This window comes from Podarcis liolepis (genome assembly GCF_965112155.1).
Source record: "Podarcis liolepis genome assembly, chromosome: 7".
NCBI classification, from domain to species: Eukaryota; Metazoa; Chordata; class Lepidosauria; order Squamata; family Lacertidae; genus Podarcis; species Podarcis liolepis.
The window spans coordinates 26,805,836-26,831,942 of record NC_139561.1 but is presented as its reverse complement, the minus strand read 5'-3'; the positions used below and the strand labels follow the sequence as shown (position 1 = coordinate 26,831,942).

Below are 26,107 nucleotides of genomic sequence, written 5' to 3'. Positions count from 1 at the left end.
AGTTTAGAAAACACGTGCTCGTGTGTGTTATCAGCAGTGTATTTATGTTAAGGGAGGAGGAGAAAAGAAGAGGGAGCTTCGGCTGGCTGTTGCCGCTGCCTCTCAGTTACAAAGTACTTGAATTACAGCTTGCGCAGGCCCAACGTGGCATCCAGCAAGTCCCGGCTTGCAGGCTTGGAAAGGAGGAGGATGCAGCCGAGAGCCTGGCTCGCGCTTTAAAGTTGCCTGCGTGTTTGTGCTTGTGTGTGTGCGTGTATGCGCGACGTTGCTTGGGGGAGGGGAGCGAGCCCAGCTAGCCACTAGCAAGGAGATCTTCTCTGTCTCCCTCTCCCCCCACCCCAACCTCCAACAATACTTTAACTGTCAATCAGGCTTAATAGGGTATAAAACCTGCTCCCAGGGCAAGGGAGCCGCGCCGGGAAGATAAGAAAGTGTCCCAGGAGGAGCAGCCAGAGGTCGCCGAGAGGGAGGCGGGCAGGCGGGCAGGCAGGCAGGCAACGCGAGTCGGACTCCTTCCCTGCCTCGGATCGGCGGCTCCGGAGCAAAGAAGAAGCGGCCAAGGCTCTCCGCCACTTCTTTTCGCGTCTGCGTAAGGAAAAGCAGAGGAGGAGGCGGAGGCGGGCAAAGGCGGCGGGGAGTTTTCTTTACGCGGCGTATGTATAGAAGGGGGAGGGACCCCGGCGCGCTGCTCTGAACCTCCCCCCCCCCCCCGTCACTGTTGTTTTTTTTAAGCCAACTCCTTCCAAAAGTCTCTTTTTTTCCAACTCCTTCCCCGAGAAGCAATTTCCTGAACTCCCCAGAATAGACATGAGCTGTCTGGAAAAGCGCTGCCGGCTCCCCATGCAGACGCCGCCGCCTCGGAGAGCTTCTGGGGGGCTTTCCAGCCCGGCTTAGACGGCAGGACGCTCTCCAAAGGAAACAAGGAGTTTTCTTTCGCGAAAGCGGAGAAACGGGCTCGATCCTCTCCGGGATCCAGATCGCCCAGCAACTCTGGAAAGTTCTCCCGAGCTGCTTGTTTTGAGATCTCCCGCTCCTCAGCGCGGCTGCTCTTGCTTGGCACTTTGGGAGAGCCCCAGCGCAAGATCTGTATATCTATATTTATACATCTATATGTGTACTCGGAAGTAAGCTCCGTTTTGAAGCGTGCTGGCGCCCGGGTAAAGCGTACCTAGGACGGCGGCTTTCTATTGGATTCTCTACCCACCTGCGAGGAAGTCCGACCGAGGAAGCCAGAAACTCGTGCAACGCCAGAGCGGACTTTTGCGCGCAAGCTCGCGCAACCCATCTTCTCTCCCCCCCTTTTTTTTGGTTTTTTTTTTGTTTAGCGGGGTGGAGGTACGTTTGCCTAGGATCCGACACACACTTCTGGACGCCGTGCTCCCCCTTCCCCACCCCTCCTCCTCGACGGACTCCTCAAAATTCCCTCCCTCTTCGTGCGTAACCCCCCAACCCAAAGAGGATGGTTTGGAGACGCCTGGGCGCTCTGCTGCTCTTCCCGGTGCGGATGCTTTGCTTGGTAGCCAAGGCGGCGGCGTCCACGGTGCTTCCCAGCAAACTCCGCGACTTGGCCGGGGACAGCGTGCTCATCACCGGAGGAGGGCGAGGCATCGGGCGCTACTTGGCCAAGGAGTTCGCCAGACGCGGCGCCCGCAAGGTGAGAGGCTGGGAATAATGGGTGGCAATGATTTGAAGGCTGGGTGCGTGCGCCTGCTGGGGAGCGCGGGGGGGTCCAACCTGAAGCTGCCTTCCAGGTCCCCCTTCCAACCTCTCCGCTTGCATAGGTGAAGCATCGTAGCCAACTCCTAGAGGCCGAGGAGACTTTGCCCGCCACCCCACAATAAAATATTGGAGGGTGCCTGGCCCCCCTAAAGTTGATGGGCATTGCCATTCAAATGGTGTGCATGTATCGTGCCTTGTGATTGATTACACAGCGTGGGTCTTACCTGGACCCCCAAAATATTTTATTCAAGTTGGCCTCCTTGCGGTAAAGGGACCCTGCAATTTAAGGGTTAGCCTACAGGCCAACTGAATTCTACTCAGAGTAGTTTAATGGAAATGGGTGAGCCTGTTACTTGCACCCATTAGCCTGAATGGGTCTGCTGTTTGTTTATTGCATTTATACCCAACCTTTTCACTCTCTAACCAAGCTACTTGAGGGGGCCTACATGGTTCTCCCTTTCTTCATTTAATCCACAACAACAACAACAACCTTGTGAGGTTGATTAGGTGGAGAGACAGTGACTGGTTCCAAGTCAGTGTCATGGCCAAGTAGGGATTTGAATACTGCTCTGCCAAGGTCCTAGTCTGACACTCTAACCAGTACGCCACCACTGGCTCTCATTGACTAGCCTTGGCTGCAACCCTAAATCTGGGAGCAGGGCAGGGGAAGCACACCTGAAGCTGCCTCTCCCACCACCTCCCAACTTCTCTACTTGGATTGGTGTGGCAGGGATTGTGCAATGAAGGCAGGGCAGCCTAATGGTCAAGGCTGCATTCCTAATCCCACTTAACCGGGGGTTCTGAGGGGAGGGGGAGGAGCCTCTGCTTGAAGCTACTTTCCAATCCCCCTCCCTGCCTCCAATTTATCTGGCTGCATGAATAGAGCAACTGTGCAAGTGACAGATTGTGCAATTAAGGTGGAGTTGCCCAGCGGCTCAGGCAGCAATTCTCAACCCACTTAACCTGGAGAGCAAGCCCCACTGAATCAATGGGACTTGCTTCTGAGACGGCATGTTTAGGATGCAGCCTAAATTGCAGGCAGTGCCCTGCAATGAGGGAGATGCCACAGATCTCTGATCAGTTGGCCCCCACACCCAAAACTCAGGTGGGCTGGCTTGCCACATTTTATTTATTCATTAACTTAATTTCTGCCCCACTCCCCATTTTATTCCACAACATCCCTGTGATTATAGGGTGAGAGACAATCTTGGAAGGTCACCCGACAGAGATTTATGGTTAAATGGGGATTTGAACCCTGGTTTCTCAAGTCCTGAGTCGGACCCTGTAACCACTACACCTGAAGCAAGTAAAGCAGCCCACTATGCCATCTAAAGGAATGTGTCTGTGCATGCAGGTTTAAAATCACTTTACAGCATCACCGGCTATGAATTGGGTCGCTCCCGGTTCAGATCTCAACTCTGCCTTAATTTGATCCTAGAGAGTTAATTTAATTTGATCCTTGAGAGTTGGAAGGGACCCGAAGCATCATCTAGTCCAACCTGCTGCAGTTTCCCTAAATGGTCTTCATCAAGCCACTCTTTTTGTCCACCCTTCAACTACAATATGAGGACTATTAATCTAGATCACACGGTTAATGTATGGATTATGGTTTCCAGATAATGCAGGAAGGATAATATCCCAAGTCAGGCCATTGCTTCATCTAGCTCAGCCTACACTGACTGGCAGTGGCCGTCCAGGGTTTCAGGCAGGAGTCTCTCCCCACTCTGCTGGGGATCAAACCGGCGACCTTCTGTGGCAGATGCTCTATGACTGAACTGCAGTCCTCAGGGGTTGCCAAATTGTTTGAGCACATGGGTGCATTTGCAAACTCTTGTGGGCACCATGTGCCCTATGTGATCATCCACACATGCACGCACTGTGTTTATGAACCATGCATCATGCAGAGGTTAAGGCTGTGGTCCTAAGCAGCTCCTGGAAGAGCTGTGTAGCTCAGTGGCTGAGCATCTGCCTTGCAAGCAGGAGGTCCCGGGTCCAGTTCCTGGCACCTCCAGGTAGTGGTAGGAAAAGACCCTTTTCTGAAACCATGCATAGCCTCTGCAAGTCAGTGTAGATGATAATAGGCCAGATGGACAATGGCCTGTGTTTGTATAAGGCAGCTTCCTATTTAAACCAAACTCTTCTTTTTTCAGAACCATGAGGGCTAGAACCCTGCTTTATTTTTTAAGGGAAGGACCAATTCTCAGTGGTAGAGCACACCCTTCTGGTGCAAAAGATCCCCCGTTCAATCCCAGGCATCTTCAAGTAGGGCTGGGAGAGGCTTCTGCCAGTCAGTGCAGACAATACTGAGCTAGATGGACCCAGTAATCTGACTTGGTATAAGGAAGTTTCCTATGTAACTCAATATGACTTTCTTCTATATAGCCATGCATAGGATTGCATGGCTTCTTGTACACATGTCCCATTGGTGTTCTGTCAAGGTGATTTAAGCTTTCTTTCTGCCTGGCAGTTTTCACACTGCATGCACAGCCTGGGTAAAGGATTTGCCTCCCCCCCAGCCCACACACCGCTAGCAATATTTCTTGCAGATGATAAGAGAGCAGTCACGCCCAGGGAGGGGTAGACCTCCCACATCCAGCTCTCATTGAGCTGAATGACACCCCACGGCCCAGTGGAATGCAGCCAGACCATTACGGCTGTCTGGTTTGTTTGCTAAATGGAGAGGGGCTCTAGGGCGTCAGGAATATGTGCAAACTTTTATTTCCATGGGTGGCAGATGGCAGATCTGGAGCTACCGGTAAATGTCTGGGTAGTTCATAGCAGATCAGCAAAGATTTCTGACTGCTCAACATTGTCAGCAGCCAAATAGACTCCCTCCCTTGGGGTATACAGGAATGACTTTTTCATGGAAGGGGTACATTCAAAACTAGTTCCTGGGCTTACATTTACTCACAGTAGACCCATTGAAATTAAATAACATGATTAAGTAAGGTCCATAGAATTCAACTTAGTTGAATACCACCCTCTAATCCTAAATCTATGGCTTCAGACATGACATACATTTAAAGCACAAGACTTCCCTCCTCCCAAGAGTCCTGGGACCTGCAGTTTACCCTTCGCAGAGCTACAATTCCCAGCACCCTTGTCAAACTGCAGTTCCCAAGATTCTTTGGAGGAAGTAGTGTGTTTTGAAATGTGCTTTAAATATTTGCAGTTCTGGTCGTTTTGTACCTGACCATTGTGTGGGTGGATTTGGGGGTTGGGAGGGGGCCAACAGCCTGAAGTCCTCCCTCCCTTGATTATGCAACCACTCCATAATCTGGAGCATGTGGCGGCAGGTTGTGGCTTCCGGGAGGTGAAGGGAGTGTAGTTTGCACATGCCCAGAGAGGCAATCTGCCCTTTGATGTGGCTTGACTGAATGCAGTGGGTTTCGGAACAAAGGCAAATTTGGGACTGGCCTGTCTTGGGGTTCTGACATAAGAAGAACTCTGTGGAAAGTCTGTCTTGTCCGTTTGCACACAGTGTGGAAAGAGAGGCTTCTTGGAAGCTCAGAATCTAGGGGCAAAGGCAATAACTGCACCACCACAACTTGACCACTGAACCTCAGCCTTCACGGAACCTCTGGGATAGCTCAGTCTTTAGAGCATGAGACTCTTAATCTCAGAGTCATGGGTTTGAGCCCCACATTGGACAAAGGATTCAGGATTCGACCAGATGACTCTTGGGGTCCCTTCCAACTCTACAATTCTGATTTTATGAAAACGAATTTTCTGAATCCTCTAAGCCAGTAGTCATTGCCACATCTTGTAGCTAAGTGGTAGTGACAGGTAAATTTAAACTCTGGTCTTAGAGGGGCTGGGCAGTGTATCTTCAAATGTTAAGACTATGTATTGATTCACTTCCAGATGTCGAAAGCCAGCTCCCTGGGGAGTGGGACTCTGAGCTTCTACCCCCAGAGTCCTGCTCCAATGGCACCCCTGCCTACAAATTATAAGAAGGGCTGGATGGTCAGTTCCTTAGTTAGTTTGATGGGGATACTGGATAATGCAGTCTTTCCATAGGCTACATGGTGTAAATAATCCTACACAGAACCGACGGAGTCTCATTACTGCTTACTGGGCTGGTTGCATGCCAGGGGATCATTAGACATGGCTTGTTTGTTGCAGTCCATACCAGTAGGGGGAGCTTCTCAAAAGATTTGCATTATAAGGACCCTTCCCGATTGGTGTTTCGCCTTGGGTGTATCCTGCAACATGTGCTCAACTCATTGATAATGCATTAGCGGTGGGTTTGTTCTGCTTTCGTTTGTGCTTCCTCGATGCTGCCACAAAATTGCTGTTTGGAGGTACTACAGCACAACGAAAGAGGGACAAACGGCAATAGCAGCCCCAAAACATTTGTAGTATGAAAAGTTATGGGATTTCAGCAGGAAGTTACGAGGTATGCACCAATTGGAAATGAAGCAGTGTGACCCATCTATAGCTTCTCTCTGCATAAACAGCGTTGAAAGTGGGATCAGGTATGACCCCCCCCCCCCAATTGTATCACGAGCACCAATCATCATAAATTTTCAATAAAGAGGACATCTGGGGGTGCCCTTAGTAAGCTTGTTGGTTCATTCAACCCAGTATTGTCTGCTCTGGACAGCCAAGTCCATTGACGCAGGTGTCAAATCTGGGATTTCTGACATGCAAAGCCAGCTACACTTGACTGTGCAAGTGAGAGGCAGCGTTTTAAAAACTGAACGGGAGGCCAAAGCAACCGAACTGGGGAATCTGGATGGGTGACAACAGAAGAAAGGGGACGACTCTGTTGGTTTTGATTGGCGGCAGGGATTTCAGGGGGTGGGGCCCTGTGCTGGCGTGCTTGCACACGTTGTGGTGGGGGAAACCCCTTCGTGCTTCCAAACGGCAGAGATGCCAATCTTGTTCCAGCTTGCACAGAAATAGGGAGTGCGTTCATGAGCTGTGCAGCTGACTGACAGTTTGCATTTGTGATTTACAGGCTGAGTACACTCTTTGCTGTTTATTTATCATCGTTATTTTTATACTGTGTGGATATGGGCGTTTGTACATACCAGGGGCTGCCACCCTTGCTTGGTTTGTTCACCCAACCAGTCCCCTTGCCAAAACAATCCCTTTCCCTTAGAACTCGTCAAATGCCTTTTATGATTATCCCCCCACTTCTCACCCTTCCTCCGCCCCACCACCACCAATATTGGAGCTGCAAAGGAGAAAGGCAGGGTGGGTTGCAAAAGTCATGTATCTTTTTCTGCCGCCATCCGGTCAGTTGGGATGAAGAGTTGGTCCAGCAGTAGAAGGAAGGGGACCAGAAGCAGCTGACCAGCCAACCTGGGGATTGGCAACTGCTGCAATAGTAGATTACCAGGCTGACTGGCTACCACTTCTGGCAACCTTCCTTATTCCCATGCAGACTTACCCTTCATCCTAATTGGGTGGGTGGCGGGTGGCAGAGGAAACAGTGGTTCTCCAAGCTGCCCAGGGAGGAGAAAGGTCACCAGTAGCACAGTGCTGGCCACTGGAACCCAGTGGCAGGGCTCCCAGGGCTGGCAGGCTGAGGATTCAGTAGAGACCGAATCCATGGGACTCACTAATGTGTGTTAGCGATTGCAGCAGAGAAATGGGGAGCAGTCGAATCTGGATTAACGGATTTGGCACAACGAGACGTGCACTCCGGATTGCTGGAACAAGGCAGGCTAGCAATACCCAAGCTTCCCCTTCTTCTGGCTATAGGGTTCTGTTTTAGCTGGCTGGAGTGACAGAGGTTATCGCAGGAAGTAAAGCAAGTACAGTGGTACCTCAGGTTAAGACCTTAATTCGTTCTGGAGGTCTGTTCTTAAGCTGAAACTGTTCTTAACCTGAAGCACCACTTTAGCTAATGGGGCCTCCCGCTGCTGCCATGCCGCTGCTGCACGATTTCTGTTCTCATCCTGAAGCAAAGTTCTTAACTCGAGGTACTATTTCTGGGTTAGTGGAGTCTGTAACCTGAAGCATCTGTAACCTGAAGCGTCTGTAACCCAAGGTACCACTGTATGTAGCTATGCTGGAAAGAGGACAGCTTGGGCCTCTGAGAGAAAAGGGTAGCCAGAGATAATATTTTGCCACACTACATATTTGTGTGTGTGTGTGCTTCCTTGAATGACCTGGATACTAGGATTGGGGAATATCTGGTTTTCAACATCATGCTATATCACCAGCTAAAAATCACGATATACAGATAAATCACAATGTCTGAAATAAGGATGGAGCTATGTAGAGGAATTGACTAGCTTCAGGGTTTTCCCAGCATTGTGATTTTTGCCTAGCACAAACCCATCATGATTTGTGATATATTGCCAGGTCAGAAATTATGAGACCGATATCACAATATGGACTTCAAACTGGTTTTTAGACGATATATGGATATATCACCCAACCCTACTGGATACAAAGTGGATCAGTCCCTCGAGTAGTTCACAGAGCTGTGTGTACATTGGGGTTGGGAACCTCAAATGTGGCCCTCTAGGCCTCTATCTGGCCCCATGGAATCTCCCCAGGTCACTCCCACCAGTCCTGCTTTGCACCTTATTTGAGTGTTTTTGCCTGGCTGGAATGTGTCCTTGAATGACAATAGCGGCTTGTGCTTGTCCGGAGCGGGGATAGCGCATAGAAACTTGCTTACTAAGCGAAGGTAAATTTGCACCTGTTGCTCCGCCCACTTTTGTCTCTGGCCCCACCCACCAGCAATGTCACACAGCCCTTGGAAGGTTGGCCAGTAGGAAATGCAGCTGTAAGACTGAGAAAAGTTCTCCAGCTCTAGTGTAGGTTATTTCCAAGTGGTCTGTGGAGACGAGAAGGCTGGCTATCACTGCTCCAAGGTGTTCAGGTGCAGTGCTCTTGCTGAGAGCTCTGAGCATCGCTGTCAAGAGGTTCTCAGCACCGGTTGCATTCTGCTCCTTCTTGAGCACCTCCATAAGCTTCTCGGCACCCGCCGGGCTCCTGAGCCTCCTCTGCCTGTTTCGGCGTGTCCTCACATGCTCTCCCGAGGGCATGCGTCTCTATCCAAGCCCTGCTTCTCAAAGAAAATTTCACTTCTCTTGCGGCTATTGCTGAGTCCCTGCCACCTGTTTCATGTGGTTTCCGTATGGAGTTTCTCTTCCACGACGATTATGTAACTCCGGTGATTTTGCTCAACTGCTTCTTGTGGGCAGCTGCGCCTCCTGTTGATTAAGCTTAAGCCAATCTTCAAGCGTCGATCTGGAGGGGGGCCAAGAAGTCTTAGCCTAACAAGAAGAGGAAGAGAGAGGAAGAGGGCAGAGAGAGAAGGGTGGGAAGCCGACTTACAGCAGCAGCATGGGCCATCCAGTTACTTTCCAACGGGATGGAGACACTGAGGTGGTGGCCCTTTGCAGTGAAAACTTTCTTTTTTACAGAGAAATTTGTATTGATTTTCACAGATTTTACAAATTTGCTTACATTTTCATATATGTTTCTCTTACAATTTTGACTCCCCACCCTTACTTCCTTGATGTTTTTATTCCCACCTTATACCTATTGTTTTATATGACATACTTTTCTATCATACAATTATCCTCTGTTTCACTTATCATTGTTCTTGTCCCACTGCGCATAATTCGAACCCTGTCCGTGTTTTCATTTGACTATAACAGTACTTCAACTAGTCCGGAAAGGGTTCTCCACTCTTCCATAAACAGTTCATCTCTTTTACCTCTTATTATTGCTGTCAAATTTTGCCACTTCCACATAGTCCATTAACTTTTGAAGCCATTTCTCCTTAGCTGGTACTTCTCCTTCTCTCCATTTCTGCATGTACAGGATTCACAACAAAATATTTCCCATGGATAGCATCCAGCTACGTTTCACTGACAGGAGAACCTTTGAAATTAATGGACCCAGATGAGTCAGGACCCTTAATTTCATTGGGTCCACTCATGAGTAGGGCTAACAATGGCAATAACACTCTTGTCGCTTTTGGTTTCTCTTTTTTTTTCAATTTTCAGTTCTCCGTATTTCTGCAGGGGTTTGTGATTCTGTTTATTTTATATTTTAAAAAAGCCACCATGAAAATTCATCAGCATATAAATGCAAATTTCTCTTAATGTATGCTGCCTTGCCTTTTGCAAGCAGTGTCCCCAAGAGGATGCAGTTGGTGTGTTATTTTCATGAATGTGTGCACAAAAATGCAGGATGGAACTGGGCAGTGCAGAAGCCAGCAGCTGATGATGCTGAGGCCAGCTAAGAAAGGTCAGACTCACGGAGTTTGACCTTTGTCCCAGCAGGGATTAAATCGATTCTAATTAATAGACTTCACAATGGAAAGCTACCTTTAGTGGAGTTTAAAGAGCTTGGGTCATTGGTGGGTTGTTGTTGTTGTTGTTGTTGTTGCTTTTTCCAGTCTGCCATAAATTACATCTCTAATTAACTTGGGGTCCTCTTTGTAGCTGCCCTTCCCCCCCCCCTCCATGCCCTCTAGCTTCTTAAATACATCCCATTGCATTCCCAGCAATGCCAATATAGCTATATTTGCAACCTGGGGGTGAACACACACAGAAATAATTTTGTTTAGACTTTTTTAAGAAAAGAAAACATAGCCAGGGAATTGGGGCTTTTTGTGGTTGTCTTCTGCAACATGTCATAGATGCAGTAATAAGGCCTTAGCTGTGGACCATCCACTGGTCATTCCTGATTATTAGCTGTTCTCTGATGCTTCCACAATATTATGGTATTGTTGCCATCTGGAGGGATTTTCTGGGGCTGCATTCACACCACAATTTATTCTGTCTCCCCAGCATTTCCTTGCCTGTTAATATTTCACAGAAGCATAGAGCTCAAATGGACACACCCCCCCCGGGACTTCTCTTCCAACCCCTCCACAATGCAGGAACCACAGCTAAAGAATCCCTGGCAGATGGTCATCCAAATTCTCTTTTAAAAAACCTCCGCCGGAGGTGAGTCCACCACCTTCTGGACTGGAGTTGCTTGTGTGGAAGGCAAATCCTTGTGAGATGTGGTTCTCCGCTGTCCAATGCTATTCCTCTGAGTTATCCAAAATAATGATTTGACATCTGAAAGCTGGGTTTGCAGAGGGGAGAGGACATTTGCATAAGTAAGGGGAAGCCTGGCAATCAAAGGATCCTTGGTGTGTGTGTGTGTGTGTGTGTGTGTGTGTGTGTAAGCACATCCGGATTGCTTGAGAGAATTGGCACCCTCTACCTCCTTTGTGGCTCAGGGTTCATCGGCTGGTCAGGCAGTGTCCCCCCCCCCAACCTATGACATCATGACAATTTTGTTTATCCCTCACACAGAACAAGCACTGTGAAGGGAGAAATGGCTTCCGACTACTGGTCCTCCAAATCTACTCTTTCTTTCTTTCTTTCTTTCTTTCTTTCTTTCTTTCTTTCTTTCTTTCTTTCTTTCTTTGCTTCGATTCAGCAGCCGCAACACACTTGAATCAGGAACCCTGCAGCCCAGCAATTTTTGCTCTCATTGACAAGCAAGCGTGACAACAATACTTTCTTCCTCTTTCCTTTGAACTCTTTGCAAGCTGGTTGCACCACCAGAGACTGTTCCAGACTGGGGACGGCGGTGTTTTTTATTTTATTTTAAGCAAGTATATTCAGCAGCATGTCATGGACACAAGAATGGTACGCTAGTAACGAACCATAACACTGGGCTGTCCAGATACCATAACAGCTTTGTTAGTTGTGCTCTAATGCTTGTAAGAGGTGACACCTTAGAAGTTTATAAGATTAGGCATGGCATAGAGAACACACAAAGCTTTATTGCGGTCCACAGACCCAAAATACATAGGATAACACAATAGCATATATCAACAGCCATTAAGGTGTAAGATCGGCTTTGCTAGCCAACAGAGGAGCTTTAGCCTGTACATACTGATTTCTGATTTTTACTGCCTCTGAGAGGAATTTTGCTACATCCAGTGTAATAGTATCAAACTTACCCTTAAGAAGAACCTTGGCATGAAATGAGTCGGCCATTCCAGGTTGTTCTGACAGTACAGTGGTACCTCGGGTTACATACGCTTCAGGTTACAGACTCCGCTAACCCAGAAATAGTACCTCGGGTTAAGAACTTTGATTCAGGATGAGAACAGAAATCGTGTGGTGGCAGCGGGAGGCCCCATTAGCTAAAGTGGTGCCTCAGGTTAAGAACGGACCTCCGGAACGAATTAAGTTCTTAACCCGAGGTACCACTGTATTGGTACATGAAATAAAAAAGTTCCTTCCAGTAGCACCTTAAAGACCAACTAAGTTAGTTCTTGGTACATGAAGTTGTTACAGTAAGTGCCACACTTTTTTAACAATTAAAAAAAAATAGGTGCCAGTTCTACATATCCTTGAGTACCCCCCCCCCCGGGGAGGGGAGCACTGGGTCTTGTAGGTTTAACAGTTTAGCATGCAGAATTTGCTTTGCTCTCTTGCCGCCACCCTGTTTCATCCCAGGGATTAGGAATCCAATGGAAGGAACTCCCCTATCCTTCTCAAAATACGTCACTGTATCTTTCCATTCTCTGCCGACACCTCTCGCTGTTTGCTTTCCATTATCTTTAATGCTCAAAGATTTGCCTCTGGCCCAACGGTGTTTACCATAGTTTCTTAGAGGTGTCATTAAGAGGCCTCTTAATGTCAGACTCCAAGCATCAAAAGGGTTTCTCTCCCAGCCTTGGACAATGGTCAACCTTTCACATATCTCCCTTGCACAAAAGCTTGCCAAATCTCTTTTTTATATATCTGACATTACTTGGATTATCTTTTTTTAAAAAAAGTAAGAGCTATTCCAGGAAGGGATGATAGTGCTTTATATATGGAGTCTGAGCATTGGTCCATCTAGCTTAGCATGGTCTGTGGTCCTCCAGATCTTGATGGGACTATAGCTCCCGTCAACCCTGTTCTCATGGAGACTAAGACTATTTGTGGCTGCTGGCCGTGATGGCTATACTTTGCCTCCATGAGCAGAGGCAGCAATGCTGCTTATGCATCCCAGTTGCAGGAAACCACGGGGGGGGGAGTGGTCTTGCAGTTTTCCCACAGGCATCTGCTCAACCACTGTGAGAACAGGATGCTGGACTAGATGGGCCATTGACATGCCCCAGCAGGACAATTGTGATGACCTTATCTTCAAGGGCAGCCCAATGTAGAGCACACTGCAGTAGTCCAGTCTGGTGTCTCTGAAAAAAATTACACATCACCTGGGAAGACAGGCGAACTAATGCCAGTGTACTGGAAGAATCAAAGATCACCAGTGTTGAAGCAATGATTGTTCAACATCAACTTCGTTGGACTGGTCATGTTGTTTGGATGCCTATCGTCTTCCAAAGCAACTACTCTATTCCAAACTTAAAAATGGAAACGTAATGCTGGTGGTCAACAAAAGAGCTTTAAAGACTCTCTCAAGGCAAATCTAAAATAATGTCGTATAAACACCGACAACAGGAAAACACCGGCCTGCGAGCTCTCCAATTGGAGAACAGCCTTTACCAAAGGTGTCATGGGCTTTGAAGACACTCGAACTCAGGATGAAAGGGAGAAATGAGCTAAGAGGAAGGCACGCTTGGCAAACCTTCACCGTGATCAACTCCTGCCCGGAAACCACTGTCCCCACTGTGGAAGGACTTGTGGATCCAGAATTGGCCTCCACAGTCACATGGACTCACTGTTAAAACCGTGTTTATGGAAGATGATCTTACTAGGCTACGAGTGATCGCCAGAGAAGAAGAAAGAAGAAGTCCAGTCTGGAAGCCATCAGAGCATGGAATGCAATTGATCACAAGCCATTTTTACTATTTATAGTTCTGCTACAATCAGGTCCCATTCATTGGCTTCCCATGGAGGCATCTGCTTGGCCACTGAGAACAGAGTGCCAGACTAGGTGGGCCATTGGCCTGATCCTGCAGGCCACTTAAATTCTTATGTTCACTGGCCATTCTGGCTGTGGCCGAGAGGACAACATATATAAGTTTTAATAACATTCACACGTCTCTCAGCAACTTTTCCCACCAGGGCAAAGCAAAGTCGTGGTTACCAGTATTACATTTAAGCAAACCCCTAGCTGCAGGCAGCTGAAAAGAAGGGACAAAATTTGACCTCACCCAGTCCCTTTCTTCCATGACTGAACACAAACTTTGCTCTCTTTCAGCTACTGTTTGCACTTGCTCAAGCTGTTACCCTTTTGTCAACAGGTACCTTTGTGTGGCCCCGGTTGACAGATCCTTCCTGGCTTCTAGAGTTATGAAGTGCCCATTAAGGGCAGCCAGATCTGGTAGCATTGCTTTCTCTCTGCTTCTCATTTTCCCAGTCTTAAATTCACGTCTCCGCATCTCTGGAGCAAATTCGCATTTTGTAATATTAAAAAACAAACAGACCCACATCCTCGTTAAAATTCACCAGTATTTTTAGTGTACAGTTCTCCTAACAGACACAATTTTTAGTGCACGTCTGGCTAACAGACACATCTTTGCAATGCACTTTCCCCTACTATAAAACATTTTTGTATGTTATCTTCACTAATGTATGTCTTTTGGGCTTGAAGCACCAAAAGAATGCCTTGAACTGGGTCCAGAAGTGAACTGGCAACCAGTGCAGCTGTTTTAAAATGGGGTTTATATGGGGCACAGGATGCTACCTGTTGAGCAAAATGAAAAAAAAATCTGGAGGAATGAAATGGAGTATCTTGGAAGGGGAAATGGCTGACTGGCTGGCACCTTAAATAGGAAGCATACTGGGCACCGCAACTAGGTCAGCTGGTAGAGCATGAGACTCTTAATCTCAAGGTCATGTGTTTGAGCCCCATGTTGGGCAAAATATTCCTGCATTGCAGGGGGTTGGACTAGATGACCCTTGGGGTACCTTCCAACTCTGGATTTCTATAAGTCTATGCAACATTTATTGCAGGGGGCACTTTTGTTGGTATTTATTCCTCCCGGGCATCCTTTCTTTCATCTGCTTGTCTCCAACAAAACCTCCCCCCCCCCCCGTTTATCTATTGTCTGTACTCCTTGCATTTTTTTCTTTGCACCTTTCTCTTTTAGAAGACCCGCCCCTGCACCCAAATTTACATTACGTTTTTTAAAAATTTAATTTTTTATTGAATTTTACAAAAAAAAAAAGAAAGAGAAAGAGAAACAAAGAACAATATATAACACTGTAAACACATTTATACAGTGGTACCTTGAGTTACAGATGCTTCAGGTTACAGACGCTTCAGGTTACAGACTCCGCTAATCCAGAAATAGTACCTCTGGTTAAGAAGTTTGCTTCAGGGTGAGAACAGAAATAGCGCAGCAGCAGCGGGCCATTAGCTAAAGTGGTGCTTTAGGTTAAGAACAGTTTCAGGTTAAGAACGGACCTCCGGAACGAATGAAGTTCTTAACCCAAGGTAGCACTGTATACATGTTTTCCAAAATGCAGACTAAAAAAAAGAAGACAAAAGTTGTTGTTCGCCGCCTTCGGCATTTTTACAATAAGGCAGGATGCCATTTTTTTCAACGAAACACACAACCGTGTGCCACGATGTTTGCGCATTGCTCCTCCTCTGCTGACGCCAACCACGGAAGGCAAATGGGGTTGGTGGCAGAGCGCCACCCTGCACGATGATGTCATGCCACCCGTTGCGTTGGCATGGGAAGGGAAAAGAATGGCATCAGTGCTATTTGGGGGGTAGAGGCAGTTAGCAACCCGGAGCTAATTAAGGCGCAACAACAGAGTCCTTCCACCATCCAGCACTGGCATCCTAGGTGGGCGGGAGGCCGCTCGCTACTGACCCCAGCCCCTGGCAGCCCACCTTCTCCTGGGATGGCACAAGGAAGCATTCCACCTGGCTGCCAAGGATTGAGGTCACCTAGAGTAGCAACAGGGCAGGAAGCTTCTGCACAGCGCCAGCCTTCCACAGCAGGGATTAACCGCCTCGCTGAGCTGCTGCCCTCGACAATTTTCTGGTCAGTAACTTTCTGAAAAGGAGAGCGTGTCTCTTGCAGGAGGGAGGGAGGCCAGCAGCTGAGGAGGGGTAAGGTGGGAGGGGGGAGAGAGAGAAGAGGACTGGATGGGTTCCAGGATGGGAAGCTATCACATCCGAAAACTACAGCCCTAGACAGAGGTTGGGTTTTCCAATGCTTCTTCCTGCCTGCCCAACACAAATACAGAAACTCCAGCACTTATTTAGGGATGGGGGTGGTATGTGTCTGTTCCACTGATATTAAAGGTGTGGGAGATATCGTGGAAGGGAATGGTTGTCTACTATAGCAAGGCTTTGACTGATTTATTTAAATTTTTATAATCCACACTTTGATTAAAAAATATAGCAGAATGGAGTACAACACATAGGAATAAAATCAGCAGATGATCCATAAAAGAGGAAAAAAATAATGAAGATGCAAATGCCTGCCTAAACAATGCAGATTTCAGAAGACATATAAAAGAAGGCAGGGACAATTCCTGCTAAACTTCCACTGGCAGGGAGGGCAGGGCCTGCCACACTGATCTTTACTAATGGCCAAACGAATCAGAGGATCTCAGTGATTGAGGTAGAGCATAAGGAATTGGGCAGTCCTTGTTGTTGTTATTAATTATTATTATTATTTATATGCTGCCCATCTGACTGGGATACCTCAGCCACTCTGGCCAGCTTCCAACAAATATAAAAACATTAAACACTTCCCTAAACAGGGCTGCCTTCAGATGTCTTCTAAAAGGCAGATAGTTGTTTATTTCCTTGATATCTGGTGGGAGGGTGTTCCACAGGGTGGGCGCCCTAACCGAGAAGGCCCTCTGCCTTGTTCCCTGTAACTTCTTGCAGGGAGGGAACTGCCAGAAGGCCCTCAGAGCTGGATCTCAGTGTCCGGGCTGAACTATGGGGGTGGAGACACTCCTTCAGGTATACTGGACCAAGGCAGTTTAGGGCTTTCAAGGTCAGCACCAACACTTTGAATTGTGCTCAGAAACCTACCGGGAGCTAGTGAAGATCCTTTAGGACCGGTGTTATATGGTCTCGGCAACCACTCCCGGTCACCAGTCTAGCTGCCGCATTCTGGATTAGTTGTCGTTTCTGAGTCACCTTCAAAGGTAGCCCCACGTAGAACGCGTTGCAGTAGTCCAAGCGGGAGATAAACAGCGCATGCATGTACTTTAGCCCAAGCTGTGTGGATTAACACAACTATCTTGAACCTCCCCTAGTAGCAAATCAGAAACCAGTGAAACTCTCAGCATCTGAGTAACATGATGGCTATGGTTAGAAACTTGGGCAGTGCCACATGAAGCATGGTACCATAATCAAGCCTTAAGGTTACAATTGGTACTGGTAGGGAAGCCGGAGAGATGGACAGTAGGTGGAACCAGAGCCAATGACGGGTGCAGCTACCCCCTGGCTGGTTGTGAGTGAGAAGGCAAGCAGAGAAACAAAATGCGCTGGGCTGGCAGGGTGGACACTGGGGTTGGTGGGGGCAGTGGTCCATTCATCCTTGAGGACGAAGCTGCACTGGTGAAGCATTCTCAAAGCAACTGGATGTCATTGGGCAATGATTCTTAAAGAGCCATCTTCTTGCAGATTATCCTGTGGGGTCGGACGGAGAAGTGCCTAAAAGAAACCACGGAGGAGATCCGGGCGATGGGAACAGAGTGCCATTACTTCATCTGTGACGTGGGCAACCGCGAAGAGGTTTACCGACAGGCCAAAGCCGTCCGTGAAAAGGTAACGTTTGGTGAAGAAACTGAGGGGGCTACTCATCAAATTCGCAAATGACACCAAACTGGGAGGGATAGCAAATACCGCAGGAGATAGGATTCAAGGTGAGCCCACAGTGTGATGCAACAGCAAAAAAAGCTCATCTAGGCTGCATCAACCGAAGTATATTGCTCAGAAGTTATAGTACCGCTCTATTCTGCATTGGGCAGACCTCGCCTGGAGTCCTGTGTCCAGTTCTAGGCACCAGTTTAAGAAGGATATTGGCAGGCTGGAGGGTACAGAGGAGGGCAGCCAAGATGATAAAGGGTCTGGAAATCAAGCCTTATGAGGAACAGTTGAGGGAGTTTGGGGTGTTTAGCCTAGAGAAGAGAAGATTAAGAGGGGATAGGAGAGCCACCTTCAACTTTCTGAAGGGCTGTCACATGGAAGATGGAGAAAGCTTGTTTCCACTGCTCCAAAGGGTGGGACCTTTCTGACATTAAGAGCTGTTTGTCAGTGGGATAGAATCCATCAGAAACCGTACTTGACCCTGCTTCACTTTGCAAATATGCCGGCACTAAACAATGCGGACTGGAATCTTGCTTTCTTTTTAAGGGCATTCCATAAGTTCAGTGTTAGAGCATCACCTTTGCTTGCAGTGGGTCCCAGGCATTTCTGGATTGGGCTGAGAAAGGCCTGAAACCCAGGGGAACCACAGCCTGTCAGTGTAGACAATACTGAGCTCTAATATAACATGAGGCAGCTTCATGTGGAGCATCTGTAGCCGAAGAGCAAATGTATTGGATGCTGAAGGTCCCAGGTTCAATCCCTGGTGTGTCCAGGTAGGGTTGGGAGAAAGTCCTGTCTGAAACCCTGGAGGGCTGCTGACAATACTGAGCTAGATGGAATCTGTATAAGGATGCATAATATGTTTACTGTTGGGAAACAAAAGACTGAGCTCAATGTACCTTTGGTCAGATCTTGCAGGGCTCACCCACTGACTGGGGGCTTCTCCTTTCTCCCCCCTCTCCTCTCCAGGTCGGGGATATCACCATCCTAGTGAACAACGCAGCCGTTGTTCACGGCAAGAGCTTGATGGAGAGCGACGATGACGCACTGCTGAAATCACAGCACATCAACACGCTGGGACAGTTCTGGGTACGAAGCCATCCTTTCTCCCACGTTCTCAGGCTTGGAAGTGACAGCAGAGAATTGCAGCCAGCGAAATCTTGGCTGCTCCGAGGGATGGCTCAGCCGAATTTGGGAAGATCAGCCCGGCGTGCAAACCTGCCAGGAAAAACAGTGGGGAGGGGGGAGGTGTGTGCAGGGGGAAAGATTCCAGCTACCTACTGAAATTAATACTAAGCACTGTCGGGTGACGCTTTAGGCATGTGGTGCTCTTTTAGACATCCCTGAATTAGTCTCTACTGCTGGGTAGATTTCCCTTTTTCTGCCCTTGATCTAACCTGGGGTGGTTAATTAATGAATTCTTTTTTTATCAATTGTCAATTAGATTGGGCATTAGGGAGCTCCTTATCTCTCTCTACCGAATGCATTTCTGCCTGTGGTCAATTGCCTGATATCTCAGCTCCATCCTACATGAGGGATTGTGACTTGCAAAGGAGAAGCAGGTCTCTTGTAAAGAAGAAGGGGATGGCCTCTGTGCCCCTCCTGGACTCCAACTGCCATCATGCCCCAGCCAGAAATGACCAATTGTCAGGGATGATGGGAGTTGGAGTCCAGCAGTTCCTGGAGGGTCACAGCTTTCCTATCAGTCAGGGTTGGAGTCAGGAACAAGTTGGCAGCAAATCACACAGCGTCAGTGAAGTTCTCTTTATTCAAGGAAACCAGGTCGACTCTGGAGGCCAGGCCTAGTGAGCACAGCAGTTCATCCTGGTAGATCTTGCCCCTATGAAGCAGTTGTTGGGAATGAAGGTCCCCGCCTTCCCACAGTTCCCTAAGTCCTCTCCTCACCCAGGTCCTTCCCAAGCAATCTGAGTCATTGCCACTGTGCCTGACTTTGCTCCACACTCTTCATATCTCTTCTGGTCCTGGGAGACCAGGGAGGGAGGGTTGCAGCACAACTCCATGGCTTCTTCAGCAGCCTGCCTGATCTCTGCCTCATGGGCCTCCTCTTCTCTAGCCTCTGCTTCTGCCTCTGCTTCTGGACTGCTCTCTGCCACAGTCTCTTCCTGCTCACCAAACCCTATGACCTCTTCAGCTTCCAACCCTCCTCCTCCAACCCTCCTCCCTCTTCTCCCTCTAGCCCCTTATCATCATCCAACCCCCAATCCCCAGGCTCTGAGCCTTCTTTCCTTGGGGGTTCCCCAGCTGGTGCCCCCACATCTCTGACTCCATCCCTGCGATGGCTGCCAGCTTACAGTAACACAGATGTGGGCTTTTCCAACTGGTGGCACCACTGTTGTGCTGTGCCCTCCCCTCTGAAATATAGGAGTCCTCCCCACTGGTTCTCGCTTTCCACCAGCATTTGAAGACACACTTGGTTAAAGACCAGGATCCCTCTTGAACTTGAACTTCCTGATCTAATTGCCTTGGTGGCTCTTTTCATGCTTCTTCTTTTCAATGGGTATTATCCCATGGCATATTGTAGTTGCGGAAGATTTCGTGGAATGGTTTTTATTGTGCGTTTCAGTTAGGCACAGGTATGATTTATTTTATACTTGTAACCCACTAAGAAGCCATTTCGGTGTGCAAGTAGTACATAAATCAAGTACAGTGGATGCTCAGGTTGCGAACGTGATCCGTGCGGGAGGCACGTTCGCAACCCGCAGTGTTCGCAACCCGCAGTGTTCGCAACCCGCAGTGTTCGCAACCCGTGACCCGCACGTCTGCACATGCACAGGTTGCAAATCAGTGTTTCTGCGCATGCGCAAAGCGTGATGTAGCGCTTCTGCGCAAGCGCAAACGCCGAAACCTAGAAGTAACCCGTTCTGGTATTTCCAGGTTCGGCGCGGTGCGCAACCCAAAATCGCTCAACCTGAAGCATCTGTTATCCGAGGTATGACTGTAATTAACAGCAGTCATCGATGATCATGATATGTGAACCAACCAAGGCCATTCTCTCTCTGCCCACAGACCACAAAGGCCTTCTTGCCGCGGATGCTGGAACTGCAGAAAGGGCACATTGTTTGCCTCAATTCTATCCTGGCCTTGTCTGCCATCCCTGGGGCTATTGACTATTGCACTTCCAAAGCCTCCTCTTTTGCCTTCATGGAGAGCTTGACGCTGGGTCTCTTGGACTGTCCTGGAGTAAACGCAACCACTGTCCTGCCATTCCACACCAGCACAGAGATGTTTCAAGGCATGCGGATCAGGTCAGTGCAGACAGCCACAAAAACAGGTCTGGTTGGCGATGTGTGAGGTAGATCCTGCATTTATGAAGGAGCAGGGGTGGGAAATCCTGGGGCAGCCCGGCAACATTCAATCTACATCTGAAGGATATCATGTAAGTGGTTTGGATAATGCAATATACAGTACAGTACAGTACCTTGGTTCTCAAACTTAATCCATTCCGGAAGTCCATTCCAAAACCAAAGCGTTCCAAAACCAAGGTGCACTTTCCCATAGAAAGTAACGCAAAATGGATTAATCCGTTCCAGACTTTTAAAAACAACCCCGAAAACAGCAGTTTAACATCAATTGTACTATCTAACGAGACCATTGGTCCATGAAATGAAAGCAGTAATAATCAATGTACTGTACTATAAAATAAATAAGACAGTATTGTAGATGATAATTAATATATATATATATATATATATATATATATATATATATATATATATATATATATATTACCTGCACTGATGATAGTCATTGTTTGGATGGGGGGCTTTTATCCATTTCCGCAGTCACACAATCAGTCAATCCGTAGCTGAACTGGGTTCCACACAGTCACAAAAATGAATTAACCGAAAAAGCCTCAAAAACAAAATTTCAAAATAAACAGTAAAAACAAAAGTCCCAAACTTATTCATCCGTTTGACTTCTGAAATGTTCGAAAACCAAGGCGCAGCTTCTGATTGGTGCAGGTGCCCCCGAAACAATAACCAACAACCGCATCGGATGTTCGACTTCTGAAAAACATTTGAAAACTGGAACACTTACTTCCAGGTTTTCAGCATTTGAGAACCAAAGCGTTTCAGTACCAAGGCGTTTGAGAACCAAGGTACCACTGTATACGTTTTTAAAATATCAATACAGTTTTTAAAAACAAGGAGACAGAAAGTTTTTTCAGCGCCACTTTCTGTCCACCAAAGCCTGAGGCAGCTGCTTCATTCCGCCTAACGGTAGAGCTGGCCGCGAGGTGAACAAACAGGACTGTGTTTTGTTTTCCAGATTCCCCAACCTCTTCCCTCCACTAAAGCCAGAGACGGTGGCTCGGAGGACAGTAGAAGCTGTTCAGCAGAACCAAGCTTTCCTCCTGCTGCCATGGACAATGCACATCCTGATCATCTTGAAAAGGTGCGGCCTGCTGCTCCACACCCATTTTTATTTTATTTGTTCAGTGATACAAGGAGGTCAAGTTGGCTCTCCGACTCCTCCCCATTTTTTATCAACAAGCCTGTGAAATGGTGGCTTGGTCCAAGGTTACCATGTGAGCTTTATGGCCAAGTGAGGGATTTGAACCTTGGTCTCCTGTGGCCTATTCCAGAACCTATTCTGGCTGTCCCAACAGCTAAACCACACTAGCTCCCCAAATCTAGTCCTGGCAAGATGGAGCATGAATGGGGGGAGATTGAGGGGCTGCAGGTATCAACCCTGCCCTCATCATCTCCTACCTCCACCCTCAAGCTTCATGTGTTGTGAAGGAAGGTCTGAAGGGGGAATCTTGGAGAGTTTGGCACTGAAAATCCTCCACATGAATGGTAAGCCCAGTCCTGCAGACCACACAGCTATTCCCCCTTCAGAACGTCCCAAGCCATGCATGAACATCTGAGGCTGCAACTGGCAGGGATGGAGGGCAGCACCTTTTGCTGCCTCTCCTTGTGTGCATCTTCGATGATGAGAAGAGGCCTGATGGAGCAGGGAAGGGGAAAGCAAGGCCCAGCAGCTCTCTCGGTTCCACAAAGAGCTTGTGCCAAAATGTCAGCACAGTGAGTTGCAGAGCAACTTGAACTGTGAGATGAACACCCTGAGATGGTGAGATTGTCCCAGAAGCGGGAACCCATCACCAAAAGTTGCACGTATTTCCATAAATGTGAAGGGGTGTGTGTGTGTGTGTGTTTGTGTGTGTGTGTGTGTAGGGCCCTGTACATTAATGCAAGGCCCTTTAACTTGGCCCAGAGGCGTATGGGCAACAACTGAACATAAGAACATAAGGAGAGGTTTACTGGATCAGGCCAGTGGCTGATCTAGTCATAGAATCATAGAAGGGACCACAAGGATCACCTGGTCCGACTCCCCACAGTACAGGAATATTTTGCCCAACCTGGGGCTTGAACCCACAACCCTGAGATTAAGTGTGTCATGCTCTATCAACTGAGCTATCCCTCAGTCCAGCATCCTCTTCTCACAGTGGCTAACCTGTGGGAAATCAGCAAGCAGGATTCAAGCACAAGAGCCCTTCCCCCTTCCTGCAGTTTCCTGGAACTGGTATTCAGAAGCACTGCTGCCTCTAACTGTGGAGGAACAGTGTAGCCATCATGGCTAGAAGCCACCTACAGCTCCCTCCTCCGTGAATTTCTTTTCGCATTATTTGCAAAGCGTAAAAGAAAAACAAATCACCCAGTGCTTCAGCGTCCAGTGCACCTGTCTGCTCTGCCTGTCCTCTGCTCTGCCTCCGGTGGACTGGCTGACCCACCCTCTCTTGCCTTCCTCTTTTGCAGCATCCTCCCGCAAGCGGCGCTCGAAGAAATCCACAAGTTCTCCGGGAGCTACACCTGCATGAACACTTTCAAAGGGCGCACGTAGGCTCTGCGTCTCGCTCACGCACCAAGCAGGCCGAGAGCCTGACGAGGGCAATCGGCGGGGCTCCCGAGGCCACGCGCTTGCTCTCCCTTGCAACGGCGACAGCGCCGAGAGCCGTAGCGGAAAGGGGTGGAAGAAGAACTCACAGGGGCAAGGAAGGGGGACGAGCAACGGCAGCCATTTGCAACGTAGATTTTCAGAGGAGTTTCAAAGCCTAGCGGTTTGCCGAACCTCCCGTGCCGAGTACATTCCACTTTGGCCTGCTAATCAGGAATTGCAAATTAATTTAGCGGGGTTTCCTCCCCAATTTGTGTGTGTGTGTGTGTGTGTGTGTGTGTTGGGGAAGGGGTGTTCTCATTCTGTAAAGCTTGTAAGATTTGACTACCCTTGGGTGAGTGCTGAGACTAGTGGCTATGAAGAAGTAACAGAAAAATGGATGCCACATTATTCTTTTTAGCCAAGGAAGCAGCAAGGACCTCTGGCTCCCACATGCCAGGAAAAGAGTACGGAATGTTCCTTAGCAAGGGGCAGCTGGCAGGAGTCTTTGGCAATGGACAGAGGGAAACAGAATCAAATGTTTCTATTGGGTTATCCGTAGATTGTAGGGAAAGGTGCATCTTGTGTCTGCAATGCTTGGACCAAGGGAACCATCACAGCTGCCTCATCGGATCACACCAAAACCCAGAATTCTGTTTCCAGCAGCAGACAACCTGAAATCCCTGGGTTGGTTTCATTCCATTTGTCTGGAGTAGATCTACTGCCTCTGAACAGGACGTGGTCCTGTTCCTTCTTAGCTGTGGTGGTTAATCGCCATTGATAGACTCGGTCTTAATATGCACAGGCTACATGCAAGGGTTCTGCTTTTCTTTCTTTCTTTTTTTTGCAAGGAAGGAGCAAGTTAAGGCGAGTCATGCAAGGATATCTCAGCATTTTTCAAGATAGATAGTTGGCGCATCCTCTTTCTATGGTGACCGGAAGCCTTGTGGGAAGGATCAAATTCGCACGGACAGACTTCCCAAATGAGTCCAGCTCTTTGCTTCTAACAAACACCTCCAAACGGAACACAGAACCAGTCACTCATGCATATACACACATATATAAATAAAGGGTTTGCTAAGCTGCAGTGGTGGTCTTTGTGTGGACTTGGCATGTTCTATGGCTGCCCATAAAAATAAAGAAAATAGCTCCAGATATAATGTGTGAATGGGATGTGGAGTCCAATGAGAGAAGCCATTTTGTTTTCGACAGTGTATCCAGAATCAGCAAGCAAGATCGGCAACCAATTGTTCAGGGTATCTACCACTTGGTCATGCCCTCTTGTGGGTTACCCCAATCCATTCTGTGTTTCTCCCCCTTGCCTGCCCCTCTTTAGTTGGTAAGCATTCTGAGGGTTGAGATGCATCAATTGTTCAAGAGATGTAAATTCTCGCAACCTTGTGAAGAGAGTCGAGTCTCCTCCTTGAAGGGTCCTGGCGGCTCTTTCTATCTAAGGACTGTATTCCCTTCTGGGCATCCTTCCTGGGAGCAGTCAAGTGTCAGTGGTGGGTAGAAACATGGGTGGTGACATATGTGCAAATTCTGCCTCTGTACACACCCAGTTTCTGACTTCCAGCTAGTCAAACAAGGAGCTTTATATGAGTTGAAGAACACATTCCAGTGAGGAGAAAACACTCGAGGATGCAAAGGTGCACAGGTAAGGGGCATGGCCCAGGGAGTGTCCTAAAGGCCCTGGGCCTAGGGCTCCTGGTTCCTGCCATACATCAGAGTAGGTCTAGGGACCAAGTGCATGACCCTTGGAACTCCATGGGGCACACGCCCTCCCCAGGCTTGCTTTGCACCCTTCTTGAGTGTTTTTACCTGGCTGGATTGTTGTTGGCATCTGTCTGGCTCTGGAGAAACTGGAATTCACCTCCAGAGAAGTCAAACTGCTGCCTTAGCAGCACCAAAGTGACCTCCACTGGGCAGTGTGTTTGGAGGTCCTGGACTTCCCAGAAGACAAGACCCACCCCCTCTTGGCCTCACTGATGTGGTCCAAAGGAAAGCAGAGCAATACACTTGGCACCAGCTTGGCTGCAGGAGTTGCCAGAAGGAGGCGTACAAGGCGCCATCCAACCATCTTCGGGACTCCACTCCGGATTTGTGTAGGGTTTATTCCTTAGCCTCTCCTGAAGATTTAGGTTTAGGATCAGAGTTTTCCTTCTCCTAGATGGGCTACCTTCCCGGGTTGACAAGTCCCACCTGCCCCTCACTTCCCTCTACAGCACCTACAGAAACCATCTTCTTGACCATTGGACCCACTGTTGGTCTCGCCTGCTGAGTCCACTGCAGCCTGTCTTTGCATGCTCATCCTTGACTCTGATCCTGCCTCTTGCTAGTCTGGATGGAGGATATGGAGGGATGCGTGCGAGCGAGTAGAAGCTAGCCTACTGCGCAAAGGTAAAGCTTAACATTTGCTGCTCCACATGTGACCCTCGGAAAGATTTCTCAGAAGGGAAAGCAGCTCTCTGGTTCAAAATGGTCCCCCAGCCCTATGCATAAACTTAACAGGATTAGCTTTACCTTGTCTGATCTCCACTGCTTAGCCTGCTTCTCTATTAATACCTGCAGAAGTCAAAACTCTTCACTGGGAGGTGGGCACAGGGAGCGTTCCCTGGGTATTTCTGGTGTGCTTCACAGTGGGAAAATTTCCATTCTTCTATTTCATTGCATTCTGTTTCCTTCACCACCACCTCCTCCCCCTCCCTGCTCTCCACCATGTTTCTTCATCGCTACCCGCAGAGCTATATTAAATTAAGACATTTTC

The 26,107-nt window shown here is 48.2% G+C and overlaps 1 protein-coding gene across 2 annotated transcripts; it reads left to right on the top strand.

Annotated features, from left to right (window-relative positions):
• Positions 1–24,427, top strand: DHRS3 (dehydrogenase/reductase 3). Of its 2 annotated transcripts, none has more exons than XM_083513271.1 (6): positions 1–1,654; positions 17,257–17,400; positions 18,412–18,531; positions 20,470–20,708; positions 21,733–21,858; positions 23,223–24,427. In XM_083513271.1, the coding sequence occupies exons 1-6, from the start codon at positions 1,460–1,462 to the stop codon at positions 23,305–23,307; spliced, it is 909 nt and encodes a 302-aa protein (XP_083369397.1). In that variant the 5' UTR covers positions 1–1,459; the 3' UTR covers positions 23,308–24,427. The 2 variants fall into 2 exon arrangements, with proteins under 2 accessions (XP_083369397.1, XP_083369398.1); XM_083513272.1 differs by lacking the exon at positions 1–1,654 and adding an exon at positions 15,632–15,652.
• Positions 24,428–26,107: the final 1,680 nt, after the last annotated feature.

Bases quoted from the DNA above. Each gene is read 5' to 3' on its own strand.
- DHRS3 (XM_083513271.1), top strand. From the start codon at position 1,460: ATGGTTTGGAGACGCCTGGGCGCTCTGCTGCTCTTCCCGGTGCGGATG. The intron at 1,655-17,256 runs GTGAGAGGCTGG...ATCTTCTTGCAG, and splicing joins CCAGACGCGGCGCCCGCAAG to ATTATCCTGTGGGGTCGGAC. The intron at 17,401-18,411 runs GTAACGTTTGGT...TCTCCTCTCCAG, and splicing joins CCAAAGCCGTCCGTGAAAAG to GTCGGGGATATCACCATCCT.